This window comes from Balaenoptera musculus, chromosome 16 (assembly GCF_009873245.2).
Source record: "Balaenoptera musculus isolate JJ_BM4_2016_0621 chromosome 16, mBalMus1.pri.v3, whole genome shotgun sequence".
In the NCBI taxonomy this organism is placed as follows: Eukaryota; Metazoa; Chordata; class Mammalia; order Artiodactyla; family Balaenopteridae; genus Balaenoptera; species Balaenoptera musculus.
The window spans coordinates 39,631,021-39,644,134 of NC_045800.1; the positions used below are offsets into that span (position 1 = coordinate 39,631,021).

General features: G+C 39.7%; 1 protein-coding gene across 4 annotated transcripts in view; it reads right to left on the bottom strand.

Moving 5' to 3' along the window:
* The window catches only part of A1CF (APOBEC1 complementation factor), a 79,052-nt gene that overhangs the window by 19,743 nt on the left and 46,195 nt on the right, over nucleotides 1-13,114 (bottom strand). For all 4 annotated transcript variants that reach the window (XM_036828953.1, XM_036828954.1, XM_036828955.1 and 1 more), the window contains exons 5-6: nucleotides 9,180-9,418; nucleotides 2,667-2,831 (exon numbers count right to left, since the gene is read on the bottom strand). In XM_036828953.1, the coding sequence (XP_036684848.1) occupies nucleotides 2,667-2,831; nucleotides 9,180-9,418 (404 nt within the window). The remainder of the gene's footprint in view (nucleotides 1-2,666; nucleotides 2,832-9,179; nucleotides 9,419-13,114) is intronic.

The following is a 13,114-nucleotide window of genomic DNA, read 5'->3' on the forward strand; positions in this document are numbered from 1 at the left end:
CTGACTTTTCTTTCCCCAATACAGCAGATGTCTGCTAGTAGCCCACCCTTTGCAGTTCATTTTCTTTCACAGAGTGCCAAGAAGCAGCCACACATAGTTATGGAGCCCTGAGAGCCTCAGAGAGAGAGAGAGAGAGAGAGAAACACACCTGGCATTTATTATTTTCATTATAATTAAAAGTGCCTGGACACTTGTCTCTCTTCAACACACAGACTGGGAAAGCTGACAGCCAGTGACTGTGAAAGGAAACAGCCTTTTAGTAGTTTCTCATTCCAGCCTTTCCCCCCTAAAAAGAGTAATTTTTTTAAACATCTTTATTGTAGTATAATTGCCTTACAATGTTGTGTTAGTTTCTGCTGTATAACAAAGTGAATCACCTATATGTATACATATATCCCCATATCCCCTCCCTCTTGCATCTCCCTCCCACCCTCCTTATCCCACCCCTCTAGGTGGTCACAAAGCACCGAGCTGATCTCCCTGTGCTATGCAGCTGCTTCCCACTAGCTATCTGTTTTACATTTGGTAGTGTATATATGTCCATGCCACTCTCTCAGTTTGTCCCAGCTTACCCTTCCCCCATCCCCGGTGTCCTCAAGTCCATTCTCTACGTCCGTGTCTTTATTCCTGTCCTGTCCCTAGGTTCATCAGATCCATTTTTTTTAGAGTCCATATATATGTGTTAGCATACAGTATTTGTTTTTCTCTTTCTGACTTACTTCAAGGAGTAATGTTTTAATTACATAAAAATAAGTATTATTCACTATGGGAAGGAAGAAAATCAACTTAAAGTCATGGTGGAGCAATGCTTATACATTCACAGATCAGTTCTTATGCTCATAACTGCATCAACTTTCAGATCTCCAATTATACGTCACTTCTCCTAAACATGAGTCTTCTCTGAACCTTGGAGGTTAGGCTGCCATTGCTGTTATTCTTCTGGAGCATCTTAAACTCCTTCCACACACACATCATACCTGTTAGCTCCTCCCACTGTGCCTGGCACCCATGAGCTACTGAAGCAATGACAGGTGAATGAATGAGTGAGTGAATGGAATAAGCACAGAGCACAGGGTCCTAGAGTTGTTAAGAACATGCTGTTAACCAGACCTGGATTCAAGTCCAGAATCTGCCACTTGCTGGTTGTATGCTGGTTGTATGACCCTGGACAAGCTACTTATCTGCTCGGGTCCTGGTTTTCTTATCTTTAAAATAATGGAAGTAGTAAGGTACCCTACATCATAGGGTTGTTGAGCCACACCATTATACTAAAGTAGCAGGGAAGGCAGAGTTCCTGAAGGCTGGAAAAAGACAAATCTCTGATGAATCTTTAAAAAGGGAGAAATGATAACCTTACTAATTACCATTAGAATGAATTATCAATTTATCCTATTATAACTGACAGAGCAACCAGAGTTGGAAACAGGCAACATGACTATGTGAAGTGAATATCCTCAGGTAGTTTTAAGATGATGGCATCATGGCCCATGCTTATCAACAATCTAGAGAGTTACTGCCTGAGAAATTCTCATTTATGGAAAGATGTCACCACGGTGATAAACTTAGACTAATACGCTCCAAAGCATGCTAATACCACAAGATGATCTGCCAAAAAATGGGATCCATGCCCTCCAAATTGAGGAGTGAGTTATCCTACAACTCTTCATTTGGAGACTTTCAAAGCAAATTAGAAGGTGAAGGACTCTGATAAGTCCCACAAGCAAACAAACCTTTAATTTTGCTGAATCTGGTGTTAACAAACTTATTTGACCATGGACCCCTTTTATCAGTAACATCTACTAACAGTTTATAGAATTAATGTTATGCAGAACTGGCTTTGGGAAATGCTTGTTTGGACATTGTTTCTTAAAATGCTTTACTTGTCTCAGTGTTGCAGTTTCTATATGAGAAAAAAAGAGATAGGGAGTCGATCTCATGGCTTAAAATTGATAATGAAAAGTATTGACAAAATGAACAGTAATTATTCTTCTCCACCTTCCTTTTTGCTTTCTCTTCACCCAAATTAGTTTCCTAGAACAAATTGTCACCTCCTTACTTATGTACCTAAAGTCACAATCATATTCCATTAGACCAGTGGTTCTCAACTGGGGGCAATTTGCCTTCCCAGGCACAAAAATGTCTTGAGACATTTTTGGTTACAAAAATTACAAAATTATAAAAATGTCTAGAGACATTTTTTTGTTATTACACCATGGACTGCACAGGACAGACCCCCACAGCCAAGAATTATCTGGCCAAAAATGTCAAGAATACTGAGGTTGAGAAACCTGCATTAGATCTATAGTTATGGCCATGCATTCATTAACACAGTTAATATTTATTGAGCATCTACTAAGTCCCAGGCACACAGACAGGAGCTGAGGAGACAATAGAAACAAAAAGAACTCATGGAATTTATAGTTTAATGAAGGAAATATGTATTCATTAAGTAATCATACAGAAACATGTACAATTATAATATCGATAAATGTTATAGGACCTTAGGTCCCTATTTTCTAATCCAAAGGTAGGAATATAGTTTTAATAGTCTATGCAATTATGAGAATAAGTGAAAGCTATCTTATTTAAAGGTACAGGAAGTCATCACAAGCATAAGTGTTTTTAAAGTATGTTTTGAAAAAGTAATCTTGTCTGGTATGTCCTACCTGGTTTAATATTGTTGAATTCTTTCTCAATCATCTCTTCAGAGGTAGACAGCATTAGGTTTCTTACATACAGGATTTTCACGGAAGACATTGTGTCTTCATCAACTTCTACTTCTGGTTCTGCCCAGTCTACTGCAATAGGATGTCCCCATAACTGAATTCTTCCTGTTGAGAAGGATCACAAGTACAATTATATAGAAATTAGGACATCATCTCAGTTCATACTAATGGACTTTTAAATTGAACTTTGAGGTCTTGATTGAGCAAGAAGACTAATATTAAAAGAGGTGATTATTGATTTTAAGAGACATTTCAAATAAGACCTGGCTAGAAGGGAGTTCTGTATGACAAGTGGCTTATTATAATGATAGGGTACAAACAGAACTAGAACTTGGTTTGAAATGGAACAGAAATGAGGCAGCAGTGGTCATGTTTGGGTCCTAGTTCTCACAGGGTGAAGGTAGTCATTGGAGATGGCAAAAACGGAAGAAAGGAAAAGAATGGATTTAGAGCTCAGACATAGAGTCTGGCTTCCTGAAGCATTAGAAAGGTCATTAGGAAGTATATCTGCTGCGGTTGGAATCTGTGTGACTAGGTGCCACCACTGAGCTGTCCAAAAATGGTGCACGTGAAGGGTGGGTAGGGCTCAGGTACCCCTAGTTTGTTTTCGGTCACTTACACTCGGTCAGAGCTCTGATCAACTATATTCCCTCCTAATTCTCGCTTTGTCAGAACATAGACAACTCAGAAATCTGGAGAAAAAGTTATTATTATTTTCTAAATTAAGACAAAGAGCAATGAAGAGTCTATGATGGGAAATTGAACTCATCTTGAAAGGGTAGCTGTTATCCATGACTACATATATATTTGTATTCCTATATAACTGCAATTTATTGAGTGTCTTGCACTCTACTGTGTGTTGCCCATATTCTCTCAGTTCCTTCTCACAGTAACTCTGTGGGTAGGGGAATGACTTTCCCAATTTTACAGAAGAGGAAATGAGCTTTTGAGAGGATACCTTACCCAGATCTATTTCACTTCTCCACTGCTCCCTTTTGTTTTTTGTTACTCAACCCCTGTACCCCTACACAGTACAGATCCATGTTGAAGTGATGAGAGGAGGGTGAGGGTCAACTCAATTTCTAAATTTGATTGGAAATGTTTATTTTTATTGGTTTTGGAACAAGTTATATCCTGGAAGCAATAAAAAGTGTGAGAGAACAAAATCAGAAATTCTCAGTATTGATAAGGGTTTACTTGTTTAATTATTACACAAGAGGCAAATATTTTTAATCAAAATGCATCTTTTTATTCCTTGAAAAACAGTCAGTGAAAGCATCTGTGGCACTGACATTCTAAAACTCAAACAAAGGATAGACGCATCCTAATGAGTTAGTGAATCCCAGTGAGTTAGTGGGAGGTTGGCTCCTGCTATCCCAGTTAGCTGGCTACCTTGTTCTGCCTTGCAGCCCAGAGGATAGTTTTCTCCATCACTCTCTTTTCCCCCTCCCTTCCACTCCCCTTCTACATCTCCTTTCCTTTTTCTTCCATTCCCTTCCTTTCTATGCTTTACACAGACTTTGCTAAGGGTCTTATCCCCAAAACCCTAAGGCTCCCAGGTGACTCTGGTTTCTGTAGCTCAGTGGTTCTCAATCTTGGCCCCGTAGTAGAAGAGTTTACAAAAATATGGGTTCCACTGGGTGTGCTGGACTCAGGTCCTTTCTACCTGCAAGAATAGACTGTTAAATATTCAGAATTTTGTGAGTCAATTGATGTCACCTTGGTGGCTTGAAGTGAGCCACAGTGGGAGTGTCAACAGTATGGAAATCCAAAAATATTACAAATCAGTGCTTTTGATTTTTCCCTGGGAATCGGCTCATCGCTGACCTCTGGACCCTCTTTTCCATTTCTGATTTAAGTGGTCTAGGCCTCAGGATTTTGAAAAGCACCTCAGTTAATTCAGCCAAAATTGAGAACACGGTTCTAGCCCATTGGCTTTTGCCTTCCCAGACTGGGACCACGGTAAGTCATTCACAGGCCTGAAGTTGTGGAAAAGGTTAAAGTGGATAGAAGTGAGAGGAGGTGCAGGGAGCAGCGATTTCCATAAACATCCCTGTGAAAGGCAGTGTTGGAAGGTGATTTGTGAACTTGAGCTTTGAAGTCAGACAAGTTCAAATATCAGATTAATGATCCTGGCTAGGAAACAACCTTTCTAAGCATCAGTTTCCTCATCTGTAAAATTGGGATAATAAAAGTACCGCTTCTCAGGGTTGTTGTGAAGACAAAAGAAGGTGATGCATTAACGCATATATGAGGAATCTAGGAAAATGCTACAGATGAACCTATATGCAAAGCAGAAATAGAGACATAGACGTAGAGCACAAATGTATGGACACAAAGGGGGGAAAGGGGGGGGTGGGATGAACTGGGAGATTGGGATTGAAATATATACACTACTATGTGTAAAAGTGATAACTAACGAGAACCTACTGTACAGCACAGGGAACTCTACTCAGTGCTCTGTGGTGATCTAAGTGGGAAGGAAATCCAAAAAGGAGGAGGTATATGTATACATATAGCTAATTCACTTTGCTGTACAGCAGAAACTAACGCAACATTGTAAAGCAACTATACGGCAATAAAAAATTTTAAAAACCCACCTATTTAAAACTTAAAAAAAAAGGGACTTAATTTATCGCTTTTAAATGATAATTCAATAACGTACATTCCTCTTGAGTATTTTTGATCTATTTTTGGGGATGTATAGTTTCCTCAGAATATACATTCTTTGTGTCCAGTGTGAATGTTGTCACTCACTCAAATTAGGTATGATTTTTTTTAGAACCTTGTCATTTAGAAGAAAGCAAAGTACATTGTAGACGCTTAATAAATGTTTCCACACTGAGTGGTTCCCCAGGTGTTCCTATTTATTTCCCATGCAGGTGAGTGGCTAGTGTCATTAGTTGATAGATTTAGCAGTGGATCACAAAATTTGGCTACACAACAGAATTATCTGGAAAACTTAAAATATCAGTGCTCCAATACCGCCCCCCAGAGAAGCAGATTCAATTGATTAGAGGTTGATTTGGGCACTGGTACTGTTTAAAAACCTCCTCAGATGATTCAAATTTGTAGCCCACCATGGACCACCCTTGATTTAGATGATCAGATCTCAGGGCCAGTTGCATCCTGGGAACTTGTTATAAATGCAAATGATCAGACCCCATACCACACCTACTGAATCAGGAACTCTGGGGTTGGGGGCCCCAGCAATCTGTGCCTTAACGAGCCCTCCAGGTGATTCTGATGGAGGCTAAAATTGCAAACCACTGTTGGAACTTTTTTTCAGAGTATCCTTAGAATGCTTTGATAATGCCTGAATTGGATGCATCAACTTTGTTCTACCTACACCTCAGTAAAGATTCAATGTCAAGAGGGAGCTTCCACTGTTTGAGGAGGTAGGTGGTGGGAGGCAATATACCACTTTAGACCACAATTTTCTCTCTGTCTTCAAGTCTGGATCAATTAAGAAGGAAAAGCTTCTTGTGGTCCTTGCTTATCACGTTTCTTAAAGCTCTCCTTGTTCTTTCAAACTGGGGTCTCCAGAGGATTGCCCATTACTGAAATCCTGTGTTGTTGTTTAATCTATGGTGAGGTCATAAGTAGATGTCCAAATGGGTAATAGATTTTACTCTCAGGCTTCAGTAGAAAGGAAGCAGTTTGCTCTGGCTGGCTTATTCACCGCCTCTTGTTATTCTGCTGATGAGGCAGTCTGACTAAACTCCAGCCAACTGAAACTCAACCAGCTGAGGCCAACTTAAAGGGCAACAAGCAAAGGGGGGGAGGGGGCTGCCTCCAATCATCATGAGGATGAGAAAATGCCTGGGGAGAGTGAGGCAGCCTATATATTGCTGCGTCCTGGCCAGAGAATCCATAGGGAAGACTCAGGATCTTGGGTGGAAGCATAACACAGTGCTTGAGAATTCTTGCCGCCTAGCTGCTCAGCCTTGCCCGGCCTAGTCAGTTCAACTCAGGTAAAGACAGAAGCTCTTTCTGTGGGTCAATGTGCTGTTTTCTTTGAAGAAGGGAAGCTGACGGGAAGTTTTATTTCCCTAGGAACACTGATTGTCTGGCTGCTGAAAACTCTTTCTCCCATTTTGGACCCTCTTTCACTGCCATCCTCCCTCATCCCCCAAATGATTGTACATATCTGTTTTCACAGGTAATGAAGGAGGAAAATGATTAATGTGGGATGGAATAGTGGAAGCTGGTTTCTCAATGAAGTGGTGGTTAAGCTGGGGCTTTGAATGCCATGAGTCAGTAGAGACGGGGAGGGGCAGGTCATTCTAGTAGGGGATACAGCATTCGAAATAAAGGATACAAAAAACGAGCATGGTGTTGTCTAGGACACTGAGTTTGTCCTGATAGAAAGGAGGGTTTTTATTGTGAAAAAGAAGGTCCAAATTATGTTTGAAAAGAACTGGGGCCCCGAGTCAAAGGCCTTAAATGACAAGCTCAGAGGTTTATGCTTTATCTCATATGCAGCAGCAAGTTGGTGAATATTTTTGAACTAATGAGTGAGTGACATCATTCAGCCTCTTAACAAGGAGAGATTGAATTCCTACTATTTGGAAGAACTTGTAGAAATGATGATATGTTATTTTAGGAACACTACTCTGGTGGTAATATTTAGGATGGAGTAGGTGGGGGGCTGGGGGCATCAAAGAGAAAGCAGAGCTGGGAGAATACTTAGGAGACCTTGGGAAAAAAAGAATCCAAGTTTGGGAATATATGTGTTTAGCCTACAGTGATGGCCTGAGAACAAGATGGATATGAGGCACTTTTCGAAAGCAGAATTGTTGATGTTGAAGAGGACAGCAAAATATTAAGTTCAGGTCACTGAAAGGCTAGGTAAGCAGCGTGAAGAGTTTTAGTGATTCTATGCACCTGTGAGTCAGGTGACTTGACCACTGGGTAGTGAAGAAGTGGTGAATGGAAGCTTCCCCATTAAAAATATCCACCTCAGATCAAAACATTTTTACTGTTAAAATTTTAAATATTGATTTCATCTTCTTTAGTCTTTGCAAAATTTCTCTTTCCTATGTTTTATAACAATACTATTACACATGTATAAAATATATTAATAATATTATATTGAATATAAAAAATGTCCACCTCTCAATAGATTTAGCAATTTTGGGGGATATCTCATATTTTTTCACTTTAAGCTGCCTTCATGAAAATATTATTAAAACATATTCCCCGGGGCTTCCCTGGTGGTGCAGTGGTTGAGAGTCTGCCTGCCAGTGCAGGGGACGCGGGTTCGAGCCCTGGTCTGGGAGGATCCCACATGCCGCGGAGCAACTAAGCCCGTGAGCCACAATTACTGAGCCTGCGCGTCTGGAGCCTGTGCTCCGCAATGAGAGGCCGTGATAGTGAGAGGCCCGCGCACTGCGATGAAGAGTGGCCCCCACTTGCCGCAACTAGAGAAAGCCCTCGCACAGAAACGAAGACCCAGCACAGCCATAAATAAATAAATAAAAATAAATTAATAATTAAAAAAACAAAAAACAAAAAAAAACATATTCCCCAAGCTCAGAAGCCATCTTTCAATTTTGAAAATTTCTGGAGGGCTAATCCTATTGGTTTTATTTTTAAAAATAAAAATAAATGTAGGTGTTTTTGTTGCTGTTTTGCTTTGTTTTAGATTCTGGTAACTTCCACAGTACTTAAGAGAATCCTTGATTCCAACGTGTTCAATATGCCATTCTTGAAATACTTATCATTTTAATATTAATTCATTTTAATACCTTTGTGTAAGTTTGGCAAATATTTTATAACAAGCACAGGACTTTCAACAATTTTTCCTAAATTGATCTTAGTGGGGCAGTGTCTTGGTGGCATCTTCTAAACCCAGGAATTTATGGTTGTTGACCAAATAGGACCTACCTCGTGGCTGTAGCATCTAAGGTGTCTTTCAATGGAAAGCTATTATTTCTATACCCTAAAATTAGACAGAAATTATTCGACACTAGGGAGTCATAATAAAAGTATGTCATTTTAATTGTCATTGGGATAATGTATCACTTGCATATTTATTATTTCTACATTATCATGGATAACATATACCCTATTTCTAATAAGCCTGATAAAAAAACTATATACAAAGATAACTGTTGACTGATAAATTTACTTTTAAGGAGATTCTTCAGTTTAAAGATTCAGTGTAGGGTTGCTGTAACTTCAAGCTCTGGACTTCTCCTGTGCAATGTACATTGGATTTAATGCACAAAGTGAATAGTTTTCAGAACCCAATCTGTGAAAACTTCAGGGAACTGAATCAACTGTGAGATAAATAAGAAAGACCAAGAGTTTAAAAAATGTAACATAACCAGAGATAAAGAGCAAAAAAAAAACGAACAACAGGCGTTTGTTTCCTTTGCTAAGGAGCACAGCAGCCTGAGGCAGTCAGGACGGAGTGGAGAAGTCTCCTCTTTGAGGAGGGGTCCTAACCTGGCAGAAGCTTCCTCCGGGCCATGGCAGCTGCCCGATGATTCTCATACTCCACGAAGGCAAAGCCCCGGTTTTTGGTTTTATCTGCAGCACTTGGGTAGACAATGACATCCACAACTCCTTCGGTGACCTTTTTCATCTCTGATAAGATTTCTTCTCTCTTTTTGGTTTTTGGGATTCCCCCAACAAATAATCGACAGTTGTCCACGCTGGCACAGACCCCTAACAGACGCCCATTTCTGCGAAAACAGCAGGCATTTTGATTGGTGAGAGTCTTTGCTCGATTAAGGTTTAAGACGGAAAATGAAAATATATATTGAAATTGAAATGGAAAATATCAGGCCCGGGATCTGATACGACCTGTGGATATGGAACGTTTGGTCGTCTTAGTGTTTAAACTGGTTTTGGAAAGTTGTAGCTGCTTTTGAGAAACTGGAAGTTCTGTCAACCTTGGCTCTGCATTTTTAAAGAAAAAAAAATATTTGAAACTGAGTTGCGTCTGCTGTCTTTAGAGTATATGTAGATTCACTAGTTATTGTGACTCCTCGGCACTCCCTAATACATCATCAATCCTGAGGTCTTTACACCTGGCTCAGTGTACTCTTGTATCCTGCCCTGGAGGTATCTGAGGTTGCAACCCCTGGTGCTCCCTTTTTTTCCAACCAAATAGAGAAGCTATTCTGACATGATCACTATTAAAGATAGCCCCTTATACAGAACAGAGTTTCACGTATTATTTGGCCGACACAAGGAACCTGAGAGATGGGCAGAATAGGTATTGTTTCCATTTTACAGTTGAAGAGCTTGAGACTCCAAGATATTAAGTGACATGCTTAAGATTTTGTAGATTTTGAGAGTTAAAATTGGCCTCTGGATTCAGTTTAATCCCTGTTTCTTCCACTGTGCAGTGTTGCATATCAGCCAGTTGGTGGATACCTTCATTGGCAAGGTGTACGTTGGTTCAACTTTTCCGGGGGACATGTGGGAAAATGTATCAAAAGTCTTAAGTGTGTGTAACCTTTGGCCAAATAATGCCCCTCTAGGGGAGTGTCCTTAGAAATAAAGACGAGCATCAGCATTTTTGTATAAGGTTATTCACCGCTACTATTTAAAATAGCTCCCAAATTGGAAATGAGCAAAATAGTCCATCATGCAGGACTGGATTAATGTATCTCAGCTGAGATGACTGACTCTGGGGCTGGACATTTCCTCATTGTATACCGTGGTATGTTTGTCATCCCTGGTTCTTGACCAGTAAATGCCCAAAGCCACCTGTTAGGTCATCCCAGAACGCCTCTTCATCTTTCTCCATGTCCCTTAGGGGGACAATATTTCTCCTGGCTGGGATGCACTGGTATAGAAAAGATGAGCGTTCATAACATAGAATGCTCTGTGGTCGATAAACATAGTAACATAGGAGAGTAAACATAGTAACATAGGAGAGTATTTGATGGTTGAAAATACCAGTGCACACTATGCTGCTGGGTTAAAAAAAAAAAAAAAGACTGTAAAATGAGTATATGAGAAAGCCATTTTGATTAAAACTATAGAAAGTCTAGAAAGACTATAAAAATTCAACATAGTGATTCTCTTTAGGCAATAGGGTAATGAAGGAACGGTTTGAACTTTTATTACTGTTTTTTGGCTGTTTTTGTGTGTTGTGTGTTAGGCCATGTGACTTTTGTAATAACTCAGTTATTAAAAATGGGTAAAGTTCCCTTAACGGAAACCACTCATTCCTCCTGAATAAAAAGTGCTCAGCCAGGTGAGTGGGAGATTGCTCTGATTCCTTGGAAGTAGTGGCTCTCAGCTGTGTGGCAGGTGTCCTCGCCCAGGCTGAGCTCTGTCCTAGTTGTCCTCTGTGCTTTGTTGAAGAACCAGGGACCACATATCAGACATGTAACAGGTCCATCTCCATTTGTTGAACATTGTCCTAACAATGTGTTTTTTCTGGGGGGAGGGAAGGGTCGATAAAGTGATCTTTCAGGGTTTTTTCTTTTTTTTCTTTTTTAACTTAAACCTTTTGTTCCAAGATATTATTTATTTAGAAATTATATTTTTGATCATTCGGGGGCCGGTCAGTTACCAGTAGGGGGAGGCTGGAGTCTCCATATCCTGTTTTTAAATCTGTGTGATTTGTCAGGCACCTTTCCCAGAATTGCTTGGAGATGGAAAACTCTCTCTCCAAAGCTGAGGGTACGACTTTAACGTCGCCAGAAGCCAGGCATTTAGAGGATGCTCAGTGGATAGTTGATGACGAGGAGGACGATATGACACCTGTGGGTCTTTTCCGGATAAGAACCTTATCTATCCCCTGAGAGACAGTGGTTAAAAACAAACCAAAGGTTTGTAACAAGAAGAGGTAACAAACCAACCTCTTCTCTACAAGAAAGGTTCTCTCTCTGACAACATCCAAGGCAGAATGGAAGTAGGTGAGGTTGGCCCTGGGGTGTCTATTCTGCTATTTCACATTCCATTTATCCTGCTCATGAAAATTCAAAGTCACTCTGCGCCATCACCTTGCTTCTGGCATCCAACCTGAACTTTAACTGGAATTTTGGCCACCAACTTTCTCTTTCCAAATGCTTTGTCATATTTTTCCTCTTCCTTTTCTGCACCCTCCTGCCATCATCGTAACCATCCGCAAACATTTATAGAGCATCTGATATGTGTCAGGCACTGAGCTTTACATGCATTATCTCCTTTATTTTTCATAATCCCCCCCATGAGGTAGGTATATTTTTGTCTCTATTTTACAGATGAAGACATTGAAATTCACAGAAGATACTGTTATTTTTTAATGGATTGTGTTCATTGTTCATACCCCGTCTATTTTCAAAAAGTATTGACAGGCTCCAGTGTGTAACAATATATTAAGTAGATACAGCAAACTTTGTTGATTCCCTACCAGAGCCAATTCTACATCCATCTCAACTTAAAAGCTATTTTGAGAATAACCTTTGCTATTAAGATGTTTAGTTTCTATGAAAGACCAAGGAATGGAGAATCTTCTAATTCCTGAAAACATCACTAATATATCTTAATATAGCTTTTTATAGCCCTTTCTAAAATAATTTAGTATATATTATTTCATATGATGGATGCTTGGAATAACTCTGTGTGATCAGGTGATAATATAAAACGGATGCTGAAAGAGGTCAAAGGATTTGTCCAAAGGAACCTGGGCTAGACCTCTGATCTCCTGATTCTCATACCAAAACATTTTCCATATATCAGAGCTCTTTTGGATGCATGGTGGCATGTGTGGAAGGGGAGCCTCCTTTATGTTTTTTCCAAGAATCTGTTCCAGAATCCAATCCTGGTACTGAATGACTAGGCTACTAGCAGTTGCCAAGTCCAATCAATCTTTTCATGGCTAAGGGGTTTAAGAAAAATGACCCAGTAGTTGGCTGACTACAGAATTACAAGGATAATGCAGGACTTATTTTGAGCCTATAGGAAGTGAGAGAAAACTAATGATAGGAAATCTACTCTCTCTGTATTCATTAAATTTAAGATTCCCTCAGTTTTAAAGTGCATCTCTGTTACAGGAAGAAAATATAGGTGAAAGACTGCATCTCAGAATTAATGAATGTGCTAATATGTAAGAGTTCTATCACTTATTGACCTATTACTATGTTCCAAACACTAAGCTAAACATATTGAAATCTTGATAACAACCCCATAATAAACCTATGAAATAAGTATTATTATTCCTACTTTATAGATGAGGAAATTGAGGCTCAGAGAGGTCAAGTCACTTTTTGGCACTCAGCTGAGGCCCATCTGACCCCAAGCTATTGCTTTTTCATCTAACACACTAATCTTTCTTCCACGTGGCCCTGGGCTTCCTTAAGAAAGGATTTATGGCAGTTCTCTCTGGTTTAGATTTTAGATTGTAGATAATTTCATGTATTGTCAATTTATAAAATTGT